Raw genomic sequence first — 22,379 nt, 5'->3', positions numbered from 1 at the left:
CCTGGATTACAAAATTTTTGTTTTAAATGAATTCAATACTTTAAAAAGTATACTTAAACAAAAATTGTGCACGCCAGATGACATATAAATCTGACAGGGTAGCTGTATCCAGCACCCTGAAAGAAAACCTAATTAGACAAACCCAGACTGACAGGAGCCCCCACATATATGTAATTATGAAGATGAGGAAGATGCACAGGCAGCTAGGGATGCAACTGGGCTGAATATTAGTAAGCTGGTTTCATGGGGATGCAATGTAGAATGAAAGAAGGGAGAGTAAAATGAAAGATTGCATGAGAGCGATAGAATTGTATAAGTATATTGGGCACTGAATGAAAGTGATAAGGTGAAATAGGGATTGTGGTAAAAGGGAAATAAATCCTAGTTATGGTGAAAGAGTGGACCAGTAAGGGAGCAAGAGAGAGGGTGAAGGAATAAATGTAATTACATGAATAAATACACAGTTAATAATAAGTTTTTAGTTTAAACATATTAACTCAAATTTAACTCAATACTAACAACACACACTACACTCTCCCCTGGCTTGCAAGATATGTTGCAGTGCCGGGGCAGTGCAGAAAGAAAGCGATGAATAAATGAAATGAATGCAGAAGGATGACTGAGAGTCATCCAAGGAAAAAAAGTTTGTATTTCGGCATTTAATATTTATTTGAATGTACAGGAAACCCTTGATTAATGCGGTTTTAATTAGTGCGCAAAATTATTTTGATACTATCCCCTTAATATATGCGTTATCAAATTTGATTAGTGCGCTGTTTTTTTCTTGCGGTGCTTGGCAACTCACAACGGCGCCTGAAGCGGCAAATACGTGACATGTACTCACCAGGGTCTTCTAACTTAAATGAATGGAAATCGACTCCAAAACGCTCGACAGCAGCACCCCATACCACTGTGAAATTGAAATTTGCTCTGGTAACTCATATTCTTTTATTCTTTTATTATTAATATTAAACTTCTTTAATATTACGATATTAAAGAAGCAGTTGAGAACATACACAAATCGTGGGAAGAAATGACGAACAGCTGCATGAGAGCAGTCTGGCAGAATCTTTTGCCTGAATGCACAAATGATTTTTGCGGTTTCATTAATCCTGTAAACAAAGTTATTGATGAATCCCAGTCTGTTGACGAGGCTGCTAGTGACGGTCGTGTTCCAAGCCGCTAAGTGGATTTTTCTTATTTATTGATTTCAAATTATTGTTTTTCTAAAACTTTTGATTTAAATTTAGTAGTATAACATTATTTTGTGATTTTTTGATTAATTTGGTGTATTTATTCTTTACTCGGCCTTGTAAAAGTATCGGTAAGGGTTTCCACGTGTTCGTAACTACCGCTACCGTTATTAACTTTCCCACCATTGTGATACCGTACTAGATATACCGTACTAGATAGCGTTAGTTGAACTTCGTTAGCAGTTAAATTGTACGTTTAAATAAATACATATAACGACTTAGATTACAAACGTAATATAATTAATAACATAACATAATTAATTAATAAATTAATAGAATCATGACTCAGACCAGAGCAGCAAAGCAAAAGGCTCAAGCTAATGGAAGTGCTGTGGCTCAGAGCAGAACTGAGTGGGGCAGTTGTCCTCTGACTCACAGCCTTATAAAATGCACTGTTTGCTTGATGTTTGCAGAGCAATCGGGTACGGGACATGATACTGCCAAGGGGGATATCTTTGTGTGCGCGCGATGCAAGGAGTGTATCGATATCAGGCAACAACTCGGCGTTCTTATGGGCCTATATGAGAGCTTGAAGGACAGGGTGGATGCCCTCGAAGAAACTAAATTGAGGGGCCCATCAAGCTCTCAGCTGCCCACATCAACGCCAGAGCTTGCACTTGGGCATCGCGTGACACAGAGACAACCCCCAAGGCAGAATGCGCTGGTCCCGAAGGAACTAGTAGTTGTTGGTGACTCTATTGTCAGGGAAACGGGGAACATGCTTTGTAAAAAAGATAGGTGAAACAGGACCAGGGTATGTCTGCCAGGGGCAAAGGTTGATGACGTTGTAGAGCGAATATCATCTTTTAAGGGCACAAAAGGTGATATAGTTGTACACGTTGGCACTAATAATATTAAGAGTAGGAGACCGGCAGAATTACTTAACAAGTACAGGTCACTGTTGAACAAAAGCCGAGAACTAGGGTTGAATTTGAAAGTGTCTGCAATTCTGCCCAGACACAATAGGAGGGAGTATATGATGAGAGCCTTGTCGATCAATTCGGCCCTGGAAAGATTGTGCAGGGCTCAAGGGGTAGAATTTTTTTCAGCCTGGACTGTACTTGTTAACAGGAGAGATTGCTTCTACAGGGATGGGATACACTTAAATAGAAAGGGTGCAAGAATATTTGCTGATGCTATCGAGGCAGTGTTAGGTGGGTCGGAAAACTGCTAGCTTGGGGGGAGACAAAGACCAATAGATTGACAGTAGCCACTGGCAGAGGTGAAGGAGATTCTTGCACTGCTTCTATTAGAATGAGCAGAAGCCTGAAAAACAAGATGCATGGTATTTCAGAGACTGCTGGGAGCCATTGCGGTACAAGTAAACACAAAATGGTTGTGTTAGGGTAGCTAAGAATAGAAACAGGTGCAGGTATACTTGCGTGTACACCAATGCTAGGAGTTTAGTAAATAAATTTGATGAATTTGAGGTATTGCTCAAAACATCGAAGGCAGATATTGTTGGGATATCAGAGACGTGGTGTCACACAGATATAAGGGATGCGGAACTGCAATTTGGGGAGTACAACATCTACAGAAAGGATAGACAGGATAGGAAGGGGGGAGGTGTTATGCTATTAGTTAAGAAACACATAAAAACCAAGGAAGTGAAGCCAGTCGACATCGCTGGACAGTGCAGTGTGGAGTCAGTTTGGTGTGACATAAACATTGGGAGATCAAAATTGAGAGTAGGAGTGTGCTATAGGCCTAATGACTCTGATGAGTATAATAAGGAACTATACAGGGAAATAGAGTGGGCCAGTAAATCAGAGTGTCTTATAATGGGAGATTTTAATTTCCCAGATGTTGACTGGAATTTGGGGGCTGGATACGCACACACTAGCAGGGCTTTTGTGGATTTATTGGATGATTGTTTTCTACATCAGCATGTTCGGGAGGCAACTAGAGGGAGTAATACTCTTGATTTGATTATCAGCAGTGATTCTTCATGCATTAAGAATCTGCAGATAAATGAACCACTAGGTGGCAGTGATCACAGTGTGCTGAAGTGGGATTTACTCAAAGAGGTAACTACCATTAGGGGTAAAGGGAAGGGTTATTGCTTCCGTAAAGGCGACTACGATGGACTGAGACAGTATTTAAATTCTATACAGTGGGACCAACTGATGATGTTACCAACAGCAAATTCAAAATGGGAAGCATTCAAAGAACTTATCTTGGAAGCTACTAGGCTTTACATACCAACTAAGAAATATTGTTCAAGGTTTAGGCCAAAATGGATGTCAGATGAACTAATGAGGCATATGGCAGAGAAGAAAAATGCATGGGATACATACAAATTAACACATGACACAGAAGCCTATGATAGATACAAGTTCATATGCAACCAAGTTACAAAGGAGGTTAGGCAGGCGAAGCAAAGAAAAACAGCAAAGAGTTCTTTACTTATGTAAACTCTAGAAGGAAAGGGATGAATCAGATTGGTCCACTTGACATTGATGGGTCAACTGTTGATGATCCTGCTCAGGTAGCTAACAAACTAAATGAATATTTTGCATCAACATTCACACATGAGGAGTTATTCAGCGAGGGGAATGCCATAGGTGTATTCAACTCTAGCAGTAAGCTACAGAATCTTGAAATAACTGGGAGTAAAGTGGAGGAGAAACTGTTGAAGATAAACACAAGAAAGGCACCCGGGCTGGATGGGATCTATCCAGTTATATTAAAGGAGGCAGCAAAGGAAGTAAGCAAACCCTTAGCCATAATTATGAGAGCTTCCTTGGACTCAGGGGAGGTACCCATAGACTGGAAATGTGCAAATGTGACCCCAATTCACAAAGGAGGATCAAAGGCTGACACAAGTAATTATAGACCTGTGAGCTTAACTTCTGTTCCAGGAAAATTAATGGAGGCACTGGTTAAAGAAGCACTGCAGGATCATTTAGACAAGACTTCAGTTATAGCTCAGACACAGCATGGTTTTGTTAAGGGGAAGTCTTGCCTGACCAACTTGATTGGATACTATGATGCAGTCACAAAAGAACTGGATGCAGGGAATAACTTTGATATTATATACTTGGATCTTAGAAAGGCTTTTGATACTGTTGCACATGGAAGACTGCTACACAAATTGGAGCAGTGTGACATTGGAGGCAAATTGCTGCTATGGATAAAGGGGTGGTTGAGGGGGAGAAGACAGAGAGTGGTAATCAATGGACACTGCTCATCGTGGACTGATGTTATTAGTGGAGTCCCTCAGGGCTCAGTATTGGGTCCATTATTGTTTTCTGTATTTATAAATGATATTGATGATGGTATATCGGGATTAATGTACAAGTTTGCAGACGATACAAAGGTTGGCAGGGTTGTCAAGGACACTACTGACACTATGCTGCTGCAACAGGATCTGGAAAGGTTGAGCAGATGGGCTGAGAGGTGGCAAATGAAGTTTAACATTGACAAATGTAAAGTACTACACATGGGAAACAGCAACCCCAGAGCAACGTATCAACTCTGTGGTACAACACTGACAGTGGTAGAGAATGAAAGGGACTTGGGGGTGGTTGTGCAGGCAGATATGAAGTTCTCTGAGCAGTGCAGACGGGCTGCAAGAGTAGCTCATGGAGTATTGTCAATGATATACAGGAATTTTTCCAGCAGGGATAAGGAGGTGATTATTCCATTGTATAAGGCGATGGTCAGGCCACACCTAGAGTACTGTACACAGGTCTGGAGGCCTCATTTCAAGAAGGATGTAGAGCTGCTGAAACGAGTACAGAGAAGGGCAACAAGATTAGTGAATGGAACAAAGGGGTGCTCTTACGAAGAAAGGCTTAAGTTTTGCAAATTACAGTGTCTGGAGACTGGTGCACTCGCTGGTGCCTACCAGCGAGGTGATCTGATAGAGGTGTATAAAGCCTTGAATGGTTTAAGCATGCTCAATGCTGATGGGATTCTTCCTCTAGCTCAGAATAATCACCTGAGAGGGCATAAATTCAAATTGAGGAAAGACAGATGTAGGATAGACGTGCGGAAATTTGCCTTTAGCCAGCGGGTGGTTGGTTGGTGGAACAGACTTCCATCCCTTGTGGTGGAGGTTGATAGCCTAAATAAGTTTAAGGCTCAGCTGGACAGGTATTTTGAAAGAACAGAGGGGTGAAGTGGAAGTGGTTTTTTTTTTTTTTTTTTTTTTTTTTGGCTGATGCTGCATAAGCTTGCTTTCTTGCATCAAATGCCTCTACTAATGCTAATGAAATTACTACAATTGGAAAAGACCTCGGCTTTGAGGAAATAGATTCAGAAAACGTTAGAGAATTATTGGAATCGCATTCAAAAGACTTAAGTAACGACCATCTTCTTGAAATTGAGCATCAACATGCATACGAGGAAGAAAACGAAAATGAAGCAGAAGAAACGCAATTTGCTCCCAAAGAAATTTCATTCAAAAAACTTGAACTATTTAATACACTTTAAAAAGCAAAAGAACTGATACTAGAGATTGATCCAGATGCAGAGAGAAGCATGAACGTTCGTCGAGGGTTAGATAAGCAAACTGATTGTTATCGCAAAATCATGGAGGAAAGGAAGAAAGCTACCACTGTTCAATTGAAGTTAGATAAGTTTTTTTCCAAAAAATAAAATTTAAATCATACTATCTTTTTTTAAATTTATTACTTAATAATTTAAGAACTATGCAGTGCATTATAGGTACGTATTGAGTAAGAAAAAATATGTTTTTACAATTTCATAATTTTCAAGGATTCATTATAATTATTCCCATTGTTTCTTAAGTTTGATTAGTGCGGTTTTAATATGTGCGGTATGTTTCAAGGATTCATTAACCGCACTAATCAAGGGATTCCTGTATATAGTAAAAAAAACTCAGCCTAAACATGTGATCAGAACAGAAAGAAAAATACTAATACTGTACAATAATACATTAATTATCAGTGTTCTTCAAAGGGAAAGTTCAGTCATTCTGAAAAAAAAAAAAAAAAAAAATCATTGCTTTCAAATCCCATAAACTCTTCCTCGCTAATGTTGGTATCGCTGTCTTCAAATAACGCAGTGTTTCCAATGCCATCAAGGGCATTACTAATTCCAGTCTTCTTGAAAGATTTTATAATTATTTTACCACTTATATTTCTCCAAGGGTCCTTAACCCATTCATACATCTGTGTAATGGTGGGCCTCTTCATTCTTACTGTGGGTGAGGTCATGATTGGGTTCTCTCATCCATTTGTTCCAGGGTCCTCTCATAGTTTGCTTAAATGGCATGTTTATGGACACATCCAAAGGCTGCAATTGGCTTGTTGATCAGACGGAACGTTTCTAGGTAGTTTAAGAGTTGGTGGTTAATTGATTTCTCCATTACTTTAGAAAGAGTAGAAGTAATTGCAATGGGATGATAACTGGATGGGAGAGATTTGTCAACCTTTTTAGGAACTGGCTGGATATGAGGAAATTTCCAAACAGAAGGAAAAACACCTTTGGAATAAGAAAGTGAAAAAAAAAAAGGCGGCAAAGAATAGGAGTAAGTTCAGGAGCACAGGTTTTGTGAACAAGTGGAGAAATACCATCGGAACCTGGAGCTTTCTTAGCATCAAGATTCGTCAAAATCCTTCTGACATCCTTTTGACAGAAGATTACAGGAGGCATTGAATGGGCCGTGTTGGGAACGGTGGGAGGTGTTTTACCAAAATCATTAATATATGAGTTGGAAGAAAAATGGGATGCTAGCAGGTCGGCTTTATCCTTGGCTGAAGTGACAACAGAACCATCTGGTTTGTACAGAGGTTGGAGCAGAGAGAGATGGGCCAAAGTTGCGGCCAATAGCTTTGGCAAGGGACCAGAATGCTCGGCTACCATTATGGCAAGAAGCCAGTTTTCTACTCTTAGCCTGTTCAAACTCTAGTTTGGACTCATTAATAACTGCTTTACAATTGTTGCGAGCTTTGGTGTAGGCAGAAAATGAAACTGAAGAATTAGAAACAAGCCAATTACGATATGCAACATTCTTCTCTTGAACAGCCTTAGCACATTTATTGGAAAACCAAGGCTTAGATAAATGACGAGATTTCAAAGTGGAGTGTGGAATAAAGGATTCCATTCCTGCAAGAATAATTTCACTGACAGAATCAGAATAATTTCTGACATGATCTGAGCAAACTTTGATGTCAGAAGTTTTGAAACAGTAATCCGACCAAGGAAAAGAAATCTCGCAGGTCATCCCATTTTGCATTCTTGTAATGCCAAACAACACAAGGTTGGGAATAGCCATGAGATAAAGGCTCCATTGGAGAAGAGACAATCACCAAGTTGTGATCTGAAGTGCCTAAATGATGTCTCACTTCAACTGTGTACTTAGAAGGGTTGTTTGTGAGAAAAAGATCAAGCGTGTTGGCTGTATGTTTAGGATTATCCGGTATTCTTGTAGGTAAATTAACAATCTGTGCAAGGTCATTAGAAATTGCAAAACCCTCAGCATCTCGACCAGCTGGGTCGGTGTGACTAGAAAACGGAAGCCAGCTGGAGTTATGAACATTAAAATCACCAAGGAAAATTACCTCACAGTTAGGAAAGTTGGACTGCAGAATGTCAAGTTGCAAAGAGAGGAAATCAAAGAGCTCCAAGTGACTAGTGGAGTTGGGAGAACGGTAGAGACAACAGATGAATTTTACACGAGGTAGAGAGATTTTAAGCCAGAGAAGATCAAAGAGAGTAGATTCCAAATTGCCAAGTCTCTGACAGGGAATATCAGAACGGACATATGCACAAGTACCACCTTTGAGGCGAAAGGAATCATACAGCGAATAATCTGGGCATCTGAGATGAGCAGTAGTTGAATCAACCGATAACTGAGATACTGTCAGAAAAAGTACATGGAGTTTGGCAGACTGCAAGTGGAAATGGACATTGTTGAGATTAGAATTGAGACCACGTATATTTGTGAAATGAATTAGGAAGTTCTTGGGAGGTTTAGATCTTTTTGCAGAAAAGCTTGCTCTATTAGTTTGACAATTCATGGTGTATTCAATAGTAAGAAAAATGGGTGGGACATGCTGTATGAAGTAACGAAATTTTTGGATATGGCGTACACATGGTAAGAATATACCCAGATCGTTGACATAACGTCGCCTCGACAATGCTCCCCGCATACACACTACTCGGACTCCCTGCAGTCACTATCTGGAAGAGTAGAGGTAGCAAGATTATACACTATCTGATCTGCAAGCCTCCTAGATTGTTGTTTGTTTGTTATTTGGATTTTAGGAGCATTAGCAACCAAGGCCATATTGCTCCGGGATATGCGGCGGTCATTCCCTGACCTTTCCGCATCTTCCATATTTGGTGGTGACGGGCTCGAACCCCGGTCTAATCAAGAAGCGTGTGCTACGCACTACTGCTCCTTCCCACCTGGCTACGGAGGCGCCCTAAGCCTCCTAGAGAGTTACCAATAGGTTCGGTCCAGTGTACTAACTAGCGGCCGGCTTGCGAACACCATTTTAGAGCTGTACCCTCGAAATGTAAGGAATATTGGATCTCGCCATGATGTTCATCATAACATCAAATGTCATCAATCATACTGCATGATGGAGGAGATAGGGAAGGGTTGACCGGAACTTAGCTCTAGAGACTAAACATGGGTTCCACCACTTCAAGCCTCCAATAAGCAAAGTGCTGTTATTGACCGGTTGATGAGAGTCATCTACCACCTAGTACTGCCTGGTAGCATACAGGGGCGGCATTCCTCCATGTGGTGTGGGCGCCACACCTCGACCCCTGCTTAAGTTGGTTCGCACCTGGGTGGTCATCCACCCAGGTGCAAACCAACGTAACCATCTGATATAGGCAAGTTGCTTGCCTACGTCGATTCATTCACAATGATGAAATAATTACACTGTTTTTATGTTGCAAAGAGATTAATTAATGTCTTTAATTAATCAGTTCCTTGCACCAAATATGTTGCAAGGAACTTGAAAAACATACAAGAGGACAAGATATTTTCCAAACTGAGTATTTGGAAAAGGTTGAGATTTCATGGGATTCTTGTATTGGAATTTGTACAGATGGAGCCCCATCTATGACAGGAAATGTGAGAGGCTAGGTGCCACTCATCAAACAGAAAAATCCAGATGTAATATCAATTCATATCAACTCACTGCTTTTTACACGCAGAGAGGCAACAGCACCACTCAGTATGGTGAAACTAGAGACTTCTAGTGACCACTCAGTGACACATAAAATGATCTATGACTGAATATTTGAAAGCAAAAAAAGTAAGAAGCATTACTTTCGAACCGGTCCTCGTGGCACCTCCGTAGCCAGGTGGGCAGGAGCAGCAGTGTGTAGCACACGCTTCTTGATTAGACTGGGGTTCGAGCCCGTGACCACGAAATACGGAGGATGCAGAAAGGTCAGGGAATGACCACCGCATATCCCCGGAGCAATATGGCTTTAGTTGCTAATGCTCCTAAAAACCAAATAACAAACAAACAAAAAACAACCGGTCCTCGTACAATTACTGGAAATGCTTGGTAAACTAACCATGTTTGAAAAATATTTTGAAAGAAAGCTGATATGGTGTTTACTTATCATTCTAAAGTATCTTATAGCAAATGGTGACATTATAAAGGCCTACAATGGCAACACTGCTTCTTTCAACACTGAGATCACCCATCATGATTACTACTGTCTCTTCCAGCTTCATCAAGATTTCTCCTAAAAGTTTGAGGTTCAGGCTTTTGAACGGGTACTGGAAATTTCACCGCCATCACTGTTTCTTTCTTCAATTTGTATTTGTATCCACTGAAATCATTACTGTGAGGTCTCCTCATGAAATTTCAGCAACTAATTTACATCTTCAATATTCTCTTCTTGGCTATGAAGATTTCAGATGTTGAGTCCCAATGTCTAAAATTTCCTCTGTGACATTTCCTTGTTGTTTTGCAAATTTTGGGCAAACAAGGTTTCTCAATGGCACGAGGTCATTATATACCTTTCCAAAAGAACCATAAGGCAAAAAACACTTCTATAGGTTACTGTTCCAATAAGACTATGAAAACTGAGAAAACTGTGTTTGTGCCCAGAGTAGCAACAGGCTTGAGACTACTAAAAAGAAAACCTTTGTTTTAGTTTCACTTTCACATTTATAAAGGCACATTAGCTTCCTATTTCATAAACAAATAAAAATTTTTTATTATTATTATTAGCCATATGGTGCAAGGGAAGCAGCCTGAGACTTATGCTGCACTAGACACAAAAAAAAAAAAAAAAAAAATCTGGAATTACCTACCCTGTGTGTGTGTGTGTGTGTGTGTGTGAGAGAGAGAGAGAGAGAGAGAGAGAGAGAGAGAGAGAGAGAGAGAGAGAGAGAGAGAGAGAGAGAGAGAGAGAGAGAGAAGTAGAAAGGAATCACCAAGAAAGAGAAGAGTGATGATATCCACCTCAGGACCCTGGGTGTGCCAAGCCCATACTCACTAGATGTGAGCCCCTGAGGTTTTTTGTTTGTATTGAGCAAAACCAGAGGAATCAGAAGTGTACAGTTGCAGTAGTCATTTAGTAGGAAAACAACAGTCCAGCAAAGACAAACTGTATGTACATAACTACAGATATACATATATAAGACAAACATTATCATTATGGACTGTATATATCATCGGATGTATGTTTTTTTTTTTTTTTTTTTTTTTATGAAAACCCCAAACACGAGAGATATTAGAACCTATAGTACTTAGTGCTATGCTTGGGCTGGAGGTTGAGAAGATGAAAGAAGATATTTTTGACATTACACTTGAACTCCTGTGGACTGTAATTTTCTGGAAATACGTGCGAAGGAAGGTTGTTCCAGAAAATGGCAGTTGAATGAATAAACGAGGAAGATGAAAAGTTGGTTCTGTGAGTTTGAAGTTTGACAGTAAATGGATGTTGGCTGGTGGTGGCACGTGTTCGGACTGTTTTGAAAGAGAGAGCTGGAATTACAGAAGCTAATTCAGAAGAACAGTGCCCAAGGAAGTACCTGTAGAAAAGGTATGCAGCAGAAACAGTACATCTATGAGACAGCGAGTGGAGAGACTCTGTTAGAGAGGAGTCATTAATTAACCTAACTGCCCTATTCTGAATGGAATTTAGAAGCATCAGAGATGTTTTGGGAGCCCCACCCCAGATGTGGGAACAATATTCCATGGTAGGGCAGATGTGCGATTTGTACAGAGTGAATAGCTCTTTGAAAGAAAAGTAATGCCGAGAGCGAAAGAGAAAACCAAGTTTTTTAGATGCAGAGGAAGCAATACTTGTAATGTGCTTGTGCCAAGAGAGATTAGAAGTCAGGGTAATCCCCAAAAGAGATATATCATTTTGCCTAGAAATCAGAATGTCACCAGACATAAGGATAGGAGCAGAAGAATCCTCTTTGTGAGATATAAGCCAAGACTGAGTTTTAAAAGAATTGAAATCAACTAAGCTGTCTATGCCACACTGGAGAATTACCTGGAGATCAGCATTTAAGGAATTGGTAGCAGATATTCGAGAAGTTGAAGCTGATTGAGCAGGGCAAGGTTTCTCAAAATGGAAAGTTGAATGCAATGTGCTATCATCGGCAAAACTATGGATAGGATTCCCAGTCAATGGAAGAAAGTCATTTATATATATACAAGGGGAAGAGAGTGGGGGAAAGAACTGAACCTTGAGGGACACCGGCATTAGTGGAGAAGTTAGAAGACAGAGCCATCTACCATCACCATCAGTGAGCGATCAGAGAGAAAACTGGATAACCAATTACAAAAAAACAGTTAGCAAACCATAAGATGGAAGCTTGTTTAGAAGACCTTTATGCCAAACATAATCAAAAGCTTTTGAGATGTCAAGAGCAACTGCTTGTCTTTCATGAAACTTTTCCATTGAATTTGTCCATAAATGGGTAACATAAGCCAGAATGTCACAAGTGGACCAACACTGATGGAATCCATACTGGTGATCGTTGATCAGATGGAAGGTTTCTAGGTAGTTTAATAGATGCCTGTTAATTGATTTCTCCATTACTTTAGAAAGAGAAGAAGTAATTGCAATGGGACGATAACTGGATGGGAGGGATTTGTCAATCTTTTTAGGAACTGGCTGGATATGAGCAAATTTCCAAGCAGAAGGAAAAACAACTTTGGAATAAGAAAGTGAAAAAAGGCGGCAAAGAACAGGAGTAAGTTCAGGAGCACAGGTTTTGAGAAAAGTGGAGAAATACCATCAGGACCTGGAGCTTTCTTAGCATCAAGATTCGTTAAAATCCTCCTCACATCTTTTTAAAGGTAGACCACAGGAGGCATTAAATGGAGTGTGTTGGGAATGGTGGGAGGTGTTTTACCTAGATCATTAATAGTTGTGAGAAAAATGGGATTCTAGCAGGTCAGCTTTATCCTTGGCTGAAATGGCAACAGAATCGTCTGGTTTTGACTGAGGTGGGAGTAGAGATGGGCTAAAGATCTGGCCAATAGCTTCGGCAAGAGACCAGAAAGCTTAGTTACCTTTAGAGCAAGAAGCAAGTTTCCTACTCTTAGCCTGTTCAAACTCTAGTTTGGACTGATTAATAACCGCTTTACAATTGTTCCGAGCTTTGGCGTAGGCAGAAAATGAAACATTCTTCTCCTGAACGGCGTTAGCTCATATATTGGAAAACCAAGATTTTGATAAAGGACGAGAATTTAAAGTGGAGTGTGGGACAAAGGATTCCATTCTTACAAGAATTATTTTACAGACACGATCTGAGCAAACACTGACATCAGAAGTTTTGAAACAGTAATCCAACCAAGGAAAAGAAAACTCGCAGGTCATCCCATTTTGCATTCTTGTAATGCCAAACAATACGAGGTGGGGAACATCCATGAGATAAAAGCTCCATTGGAGAAGAGTCAATCACCAAGTTGCGATCTGTGGTGCCTAAAGGACCACTCACTTCGACCATATATTAGAAGGGTTGTTTGTATTAGACTTAGAAGGGTTGTTTGTGAGAAAAAGATCAAGTGTTGGCTCTATGGTTAGGATTGTCCGGTATTCTTGTAGGTAAATGCCTTGTTTCCCCTTCTATCATGCTTTCTACACCAGCATGATAGAAGGGGAAACAAGAGAAAACAATACTCAAACTGATTATCAGCTGTGACTTTTCATGCATCAAGAATCTCCAGATGTTGTAGTTTTATGGAGCATTAGCAACTAAGGCCATATTGCTCCGGGGATATGCTGTGGTCATTCCCTGACCTTTCTGCATCCTCCGTATTTAGTGGTCACGGGCTCGAACCCCAGTCTAATCAAGAAGCATGTGGTATGCACTGCTGCTCCTGCCCACCTGGCTATGCAGGCATCAAAAAAAAAAAAAAATCTCCAGATAAAGGTTCAACACATCACGATCACTGCCACCTAGCAGTGGTAGTGATCATGATATATTTAAATAGGAATTACTTAACTATTTACTGGGTGCAGTAAATGTTCACCAAAGTGACTTAAATTTGAAAATAAAAATATCTATTAAAGTGAATTCAGTGTGAATTTTAGTATTCCTTCATTCATTCTTTGTTTGATTTTTGATCCATATAATTAATTCTTTTGTTATAAAAGAAGTTTTGCCAAAAAGAAACACTTTTGTTAGGCTCCATAAAGCCAATTCTTGTATAAAATCATCAGGCTCTCTAATGCAAGAATTTAAAATTAGTGGTGTCTGTAGATCCAATAAAAGACAAGTGCTATTGTAACTTTGATCTGAAGCAAGCAAACAAAACTGCTTGCTAATGTCTGCAGTAAAGCATCAATCAATGCAGGGCATGGTTTTTCAATACATTTCTTTTTAGTTTCTCACCAACAGTGAAGCTAATGGCCAAATGTGGGCATTAAAAAACTCGTTATGAAAAAAGTGCATATGTGAACTACACAGAGGGAACTGTGTTTTCAGTATAATGATTTTAAATTTTCGCTGCGGCAAAAATATGATATACACCATTCCGTGCAAATGTGGGTAGCTTCCATCGGGTGTTGTTAAAGTGGAGAGTTCGAATAAATTTAAGGAGGCATCAAATTCCTCAAATAGGCCTCTGAGGTTGGGTATATTCATATTACGTTCTTAGCGTTTTTTCACCAACCTTTCATGGAGTAAAATAAAATTAAAATAAAATAAAACAAAACAAATCTTGATAACTATATTTACAATAACCTGTATTTACAAAATTAATATACGTATTACAATATTAAAAGTATTAAAACACAAGATTAAAATGCATTAAAATATACTAAGTTAAAAGCAATAAAATCCCGTAGCTTTCAAAGGCTCCAGCCTTCTTCTTCAGCAGTACTCTCTATTATTCAGTACACCTTTAAATATCAGCAGGGTAATGGTAGGCATCACATGTTTCCATTCTCACGTGTTTCGCTCTCTTGCATTGTGGAACCGGAAGTGGCTCGAACGGAAGTCGTACGGAACCGTTCATCCTTTTTTAGGATAATAGTCTCTAAAAGGGGGTGAATCCGTACACCCCTATCTCTATTAATGTTGGTTGTAGAGCTGATCCGCAAACTCTCGAGCCACTTACGGTCCCAGAACCTATGCGCCCGATCGGTGATAGTGGCATCGTCTGGGGAGATCTGGTGCTGCTTCTCCCAAAAATGTTCGGCCACGGCGGACTTGTCATATTCCGCATTTCTTATTGCTTTTTTGTGTTCCCCCAGACGATCTTTGAGACAACGTTTTGTCTCCCCTACATAACATTCCCCACAATCCAGGCATCTAATATTATATACGACCCCACTAGCATCCTCTTTTTGAATGGGGTCCTTAACTTGAGACACAACTGTGCGCAGTCTTCGTCCCGGAAGCTGCACACAGCGTGTCTGATATTTTCTTAATACTCTAGTTATATAATCCGTCAAGCCCGGATAATAGGGAATGTATGCAGTGGATACTGGTATAAAAGATTCATCTCTCCTCTGATTTTCATTAATAAATTTATCTATAATCCTCTGGGGGTAACCACATTTAGTAAGATCCGCCGTGACACGTTCATACTCTGCTTTCCTATCATCGGAGTTACTGCAATGTGATTTCGCTCTATTAATTAGCGTTCTTATCACATTGTTCCTATGATGGCTGGTCAGGGCTGAATTATAATGCGTATATTGCCCTTTAACCATCGTTTTTCTAAAGACTTTTGTCTTTAACTGCTGGTCTTCCCTACAGACCAACACATCCAGGAACGGCAGAACTCCTCCATCTTCAACTTCCGATGTAAATTGTATGAATTGGGAGAAGCCATTTAAGATATTCAACACATGATCTTCACTCCCCTTCCGAACAAATGTAAACGTATCATCCACATACCTTTTCCAGGGGCGCATAGGGAGAACACTAGCATTAAATATTCTGGTCTCGAGCTCCTCCATAGCTAGATTTGCTATAATTGCGCTAATGGGGGAGCCCATAGCTGTACCATTAACCTGCTTATATATAATGTTATCAAAAACCATAGTGTTACTTGAGAGGCACAATTCTATACCCTTCCTAATATCTTCTGGATTAAGTTGCGTCCTAGTATTTAGGGTAGTATCCCTCTGTAAAACTATGTTTGCACACCACACTCCATGGTCAATAGGAATACAAGTGAATAACGATTTTACATCAAATGATATCATAATTTCATCATCTTCTATACGCTGGCTCCTAATAAAGTGCACAAATTCTTTACTATCCTTGATACTATATTCAGAGAGTCCTACTAGTGGAGACAATAGTTTGGCTAGGAAACCTGAGTGTGGTGTGCAAACATAGTTTTACAGAGGGATACTACCCTAAATACTAGGACGCAACTTAATCCAGAAGATATTAGGAAGGGTATAGAATTGTGCCTCTCAAGTAACACTATGGTTTTTGATAACATTATATATAAGCAGGTTAATGGTACAGCTATGGGCTCCCCCATTAGCGCAATTATAGCAAATCTAGCTATGGAGGAGCTCGAGACCAGAATATTTAATGCTAGTGTTCTCCCTATGCGCCCCTGGAAAAGGTATGTGGATGATACGTTTACATTTGTTCGGAAGGGGAGTGAAGATCATGTGTTGAATATCTTAAATGGCTTCTCCCAATTCATACAATTTACATCGGAAGTTGAAGATGGAGGAGTTCTGCCGTTCCTGGATGTGTTGGTCTGTAGGGAAGACCAGCAGTTAAAGACAAAAGTCTTTAGAAAAACGATGTGTAAAGGGCAATATACGCATTATAATTCAGCCCTGACCAGCCATCATAGGAACAGTGTGATAAGAACGCTAATTAATAGAGCGAAATCACATTGCAGTAACTCCGATGATAGGAAAGCAGAGTATGAACGTGTCACGGCGGATCTTACTAAATGTGGTTACCCCCAGAGGATTATAGATAAATTTATTAATGAAAATCAGAGGAGAGATGAATCTTTTATACCAGTATCCACTGCATACATTCCCTATTATCCGGGCTTGACGGATTATATAACTAGAGTATTAAGAAAATATCAGACACGCTGTGTGCAGCTTCCGGGACGAAGACTGCGCACAGTTGTGTCTCAAGTTAAGGACCCCATCCAAAAAGAGGATGCTAGTGGGGTCGTATATAATATTAGATGCCCGGATTGTGGGGAATGTTATGTAGGGGAGACAAAATGTTGTCTCAAAGATCGTCTGGGGGAACACAAAAAAGCAATAAGAAATGCGGAATATGACAAGTCCGCCGTGGCCGAACATTTTTGGGAGAAGCAGCACCAGATCTCCCCAGACGATGCCACTATCACCGATCGGGCGCATAGGTTCTGGGACCATAAGTGGCTCGAGAGTTTGCGGATCAGCTCTACAACCAACATTAATAGGGATAGGGGTGTACGGATTCACCCCCTTTTAGAGACTATTATCCTAAAAAGGGATGAACGGTTCCGTACGACTTCCGTTCGAGCCACTTCCGGTTCCACAATGCAATGCCTACCATTACCCTGCTGATATTTAAAGGTGTACTGAATAATAGAGAGTACTGCTGAAGAAGAAGGCTGGAGCCTTTGAAAGCTATGGGATTTTATCGCTTTTAACTTAGTATATTTTAATGCATTTTAATCTTGTGTTTTAATACTTTTAATATTGTAATACGTATATTAATTTTGTAAATACAGGTTATTGTAAATATAGTTATCAAGATTTGTTTTGTTTTATTTTAATTTTATTTTACTCCATGAAAGGTTGGTGAAAAAACGCTAAGAACGTAATAGGCATCAAATTGTTAGAAAAGGGATAGGCAGATGAGGTGGGTAGGTTTTTTCCCGCCCTGATGTTATAGAAGCTCGCTTCCTCAAATAATTTTACACTACTAATGCTAATGAACTTGAATATCGATATACTTATTATTGCCTTATTCCTACTTACTACCTTTCAATCCACAGAAATATCTACAATTATGAGTTGCTTTTGAAAACTCACCTCATATCCTATAATGGCCGTAGTAGGTATCCTTAATCGATCCTTCAGAACACTCCTAAATATGTAATATTAGTTATTAATCACATTCAGATATGTCTAAATAAAAGGAAATATTCAAAATGAATGATAAATTCAACTTGAAGTTAAAAATTATTTTATAGATAAACGTTTGCTTCCATAACTATTAATAATACTATTTTGAATGTAAGCTGCAGCATGAATAAGCATGCCATGATTTTAATGCAATGGGGGAAGGCCCTTATCAATTACAGATATGGAATAACTTTTATATTACAGGTCTCTCACCAACTGTGGGATTTAAGTTTCTGAAAAGTACCACTTTTGGTAAGACTAAGGCCCTATAGAAAATATAAGGGATGTTTGAATAGTTGGTGGCCTGAGTATAAAAATTTCTGCCCTTAATGTATAACACTTCAAAAAGTAACCCACCAAATTTCATGCAGTTTCAATGGAGTATTTTTTAATTAAATATCCCAAAGTCAACAATGTTGCATGAATGAGGAAAGACGGACAAAATCAGTCACTGCAGTCATCCATTAATTGGGTAAAGAGAAACTAATGCCAAAGGCAATTCATAAGAATATGGTAAAAACATTGAGGGCAGATGCCCCTTCCTATTTCATGATTAAGACATGGGCAACAGAATATAAATGAGGGAGGGAGAGGCCTAGAAGATAATCCATACTCTAGATGACCTGCAATGTCCATCACTCCATAAATTGACAGTTGCATGATCTGGTGACGAGTGATTTATGAATGACAATTTGCTACAATGCTAGCATTTGGGACATCTCATCTCAATGTGCATGCCACATAACAACAGGGGTTCCACTATAAAAAAGGCATCAGTACAATTGGTCCCAAAGTTTTTGACAGCAGATCAAAAATGCACCAGAGTTGTCAAGTCTGCTGATAAGGCTAGTGGGAGCCAGATGTGTTCAAAGCCGCCAAGTGGATTTTTCTTATTTATTGATTTGAAATTATTGTTTTTCTAAAACTTTTGATTTAAATTTAGTAGTATAGCATTATTCTGTGATTTTCTGATTAATCAGGTGTATTTATTCTTTACTCGGCCTTGTAATTACATAAAAGTATTGGTAAGGGTATCAAATCCACGTGTTACAAGTTGTAACTCCGCTGAACGAGACGTTTTTTAGCCATATTTAGCCGCTTTATTGAAAATGTTTTACATCAAATTATTTTCTATAAGTAGCTTATAGACCTAGTCAGGATCATTAATTTATTCTGAATTGAGACAGCGAGATTTGGAAGTTAATTAATACTTAAGTGTCCGTAGATTTACCGTTCGTAACTTGCCGCCTTTGTTATACGATACTTAATATTACGAACTAGATAGCGTTAGTATAGTATAGTATAATATTGTCAATTAATCAGTAAAATCTATTAAACTTGTTAAACTTCGTTGTCAATTAAATTATATTGTACTTTTAACTAAATATATATAACAACTTAGATTACAAACGTAACATAATTAATTAATACATAACTTGATACGGAAGTTATATAAAGGGAACTCGTAGATAATTAATACTTGATACTGAAAAATATATATACCGTTATAACTGTGTTGGGATACAAGTTTAGGATTTTGTACCGAAATTGAAATTTTATTGAAATTAAATTGAAATCATGACTCGGACCAGAGCAGCAAAGCAAAAGGCTTAAGCTAATGGGAGTGCTGTGGCTCAGAGGAGAACCGAGGGGGGCAGTTGCCCTCTGAATCACAGCCTTTTAAAATGCACTGCTTGCATGATGTTTGTGGAGCAATCAGGTACGGAACATGATATTGCCATGGGGGATGTCTTTGTGTGTGCACGATGCAATGAGTGTAACGAAATCAGGCAACAACTCAGCGTTGTTATGGGCCTATATGAGAGCTTGAAGGACAGGGTGGATGCCCTCGAAGGAACTAAACTGAGGGGCCCATCAAGCTGTCAGCTGCCCACATCAACGCCAGAGCCTGCACTGGTTCATCGCGCAACGCAGCGGCAACCCCCAAGGCAGAATGCGCTGGTCCCAAAGAAACTAGTAGTTGTTGGTGACTCTATTGTCAGGGAAACGGGGAACATGCTATGTAAAAGGATAGGTGGAACTGGACCAGGGTATGTTTGCCAGTGGCAAAGGTTGATGACGTTGTAGAGTAGATATCATCTTTTAAGGGCACAAAAGGTGATATAGTTGTACACGTTGGCACTAATGATATCAAGAGTAGGAGACCGGCAGAATTACTTAACAAGTAGAGGTCACTGTTGAAAAAAAGCCGTGAATTAGGGTTGAATCTGAAAGTGTCTGCAATTCTGCCCAGACACGATAGGAGGGAGTATATGATGAGAGCATTGTCGATCAATTCGACCCTGGAAAGATTGTGCAATGCTCAAGGGGTAGAAATTTTTTCAGCCTGGACTGTACTTGTTAACAGGAGAGACTGTTCTACAGGGATGGGATACACTTAAATAGAAAGGGTGCAAGAATATTTACTGATGCTATAGAGGCAGTGTTAGGTGCAGGGTCAGAAAAATGCTAGCTTGTGTGGGGGATACAAAGGGGATTCGCCATTTCAGTGACTAATAGATTAACAGTAGCCACTGGCAGAGGTGAAAGTGATTCTTGCATTGCTTCTATTGGAATGAGTAGAAGCCTGAAAAACAAGATGCAGGATATTTCAGAGACTGCTGGGAGTCATTGTGGTACAAGTAAACACATGGGTTGTGTTCGGGTAGATAAGAATAGAAACAGGTGCATGTATACTTGCGTGTACACCAATGCTAGGAGTTGGAGTTTGGTAAATAAATTTGATGAATTTGAGGTATTGCTTAAAGGCGGATATTGTTGGGATATCAGAGACGTGGTGTCATACAGATATAAGGAATGCAGAACTGGAATTTGGGGGGTACAACGTCTACAGAAAGGATAGACAGGATAGGAAGGGAAGAGGGGTTATGCTATTAGTTAAGAAATACATAAAATCTAAGGAAGTGAAACCAGTCGACATCGCTGGACAGTGCAGTGTCGAGTCAGTTTGGTGTGACATAAGCATTGGGAGATCAAAATTGAGAGGAGTGTGGTATAGGCCTAATGACTCTGATGAGTATAATAAAAAACAATACAGGGAAATAGGGGGCTAGTACACCAGAGAGTCTTATAATGGGGGATTTTAATTTCCCAGATATTGAGTGGAATTTGTGGTTGGTCACTCACACACTAGCAAGGCTTTTGTGGATTTATTGGATGATTGTTTTCTACATCAGCATGTTCAGGAGGCAACTAGAGGGAGTAATACTCTTGATTTGATTATCAGCAGTGATTCTTCATGCATTAAGAATCTGCAGATAAAGGAATTTGATTATCAGCAGTGATTCTTCATGCATTAAGAATCTGCAGATAAAGGAACCACTAGGTGGCAGTGATCACAGTGTGCTGAAGTGGGATTTACTCAAAGAGGTAACTACCGTCAGGAGTAAAGGGAAGGGTTATTGCTTTCATAAAGGCGACTACGATGGTCTGGGACGGTATTTAAATTCTATACATTGGGAACAACTGAAGATGTTACCAACAGCAAATTCAAAATGGGAAGCATTCAAAGAACTTATCTTGGAAGCTACTAGGCTTTACATACCAACTAAGAAATATTGTTCAAGGTTTAGGCCTAAATGGATGTTAGATGAACTAATGAGACATATGACAGAGAAGAAAAATGCACGGGATACATATAAATTAACACGTGAAACAGATGCCTATGACAGATACAAGTTGATCTGTAACCAAGTTACAAAAGGAGGTTAGGCAGGCAAAGGCAGATTACGAGAAATCTTTGGCAAGGGATGCAAAGAAAAACATCAAAGAGTTCTTTACTTATGTAAACTCTAGAGGGAAGGGGGTGAATCAGATTGGTCCACTTGATATCGATGGGTCAACTGTTGATGATCCTGCTCAGGTAGCTAACAAACTAAATGGATATTTTGCATCGACATTCACACATGAAGAGTTATTCAGCGAGGGGAATGCCAGAGGTGTATTCAACTCTAGCAGTAAGCTACAGAATCTTGAAATAACTGGGAGTAAAGTGGAGGAGAAACTGTTGAAGATAAACACAAGAAAGGCACCTGGGGTGGATGGGATCTATCCAGTTATATTAAAGGAATCAGCAAAGGAAGTAAGCAAACCCTTAGCCATAATTATGAAGCTTCCTTGGATTCAGGGGAGGTACCCACAGACTGGAGATGTGCAAATGTGACCCCAATTCACAAAGCAGGATCAAAGGCCGACACAAGTAATTATAGACCTAACAGTTTAACTTCTGTTCCAGGAAAATTAATGGCGGCACTGGTTAAAGAAGCACTGCAGGATCATCTAGACAAGACTTCAGTTATAGCTCGGACACTGCATGGTTTTGTTAAGGGAAAGTCTTGCCTGACCAATTTGATGCAGGGAATAACTTTGATATTATATACTTGAATCTTAGAAAGGCTTTTGATACTGTTGCACATGGAAGATTGCTGCACAAATTGGAGCAGTATGGCATTGGAGGCAAATTGCTGCTATGGATAAAGGGGTGGTTGAGGGGGAGAAGACAGAGAGTGGTAATCAATGGACACTGCTCATCGTGGAATGATGTTATTAGTGGAGTCCCTCAGAGTTCAGTGTTGAGTC

The 22,379-nt window shown here is 39.6% G+C and overlaps 1 protein-coding gene across 1 annotated transcript in view; it reads right to left on the bottom strand.

Annotated features, from left to right (window-relative positions):
• LOC150081743 (eukaryotic translation initiation factor 4E-like) overlaps nt 1-22,379 on the bottom strand; it is a 221,544-nt gene that overhangs the window by 7,642 nt on the left and 191,523 nt on the right. The window contains exon 6 of the mRNA XM_090379608.1: nt 17,688-17,742. Within this exon, the coding sequence (XP_090235734.1) occupies nt 17,688-17,742 (55 nt within the window). The remainder of the gene's footprint in view (nt 1-17,687; nt 17,743-22,379) is intronic.

The sequence above is a fragment of the Mastigoproctus giganteus genome, chromosome 8, assembly GCF_048544385.1.
Source record: "Mastigoproctus giganteus isolate SK-2022 chromosome 8, ASM4854438v1, whole genome shotgun sequence".
In the NCBI taxonomy this organism is placed as follows: Eukaryota; Metazoa; Arthropoda; class Arachnida; order Uropygi; family Thelyphonidae; genus Mastigoproctus; species Mastigoproctus giganteus.
Note: the sequence above shows the minus strand (reverse complement) of the source record. Positions and strands in the feature narration are given on the sequence as shown.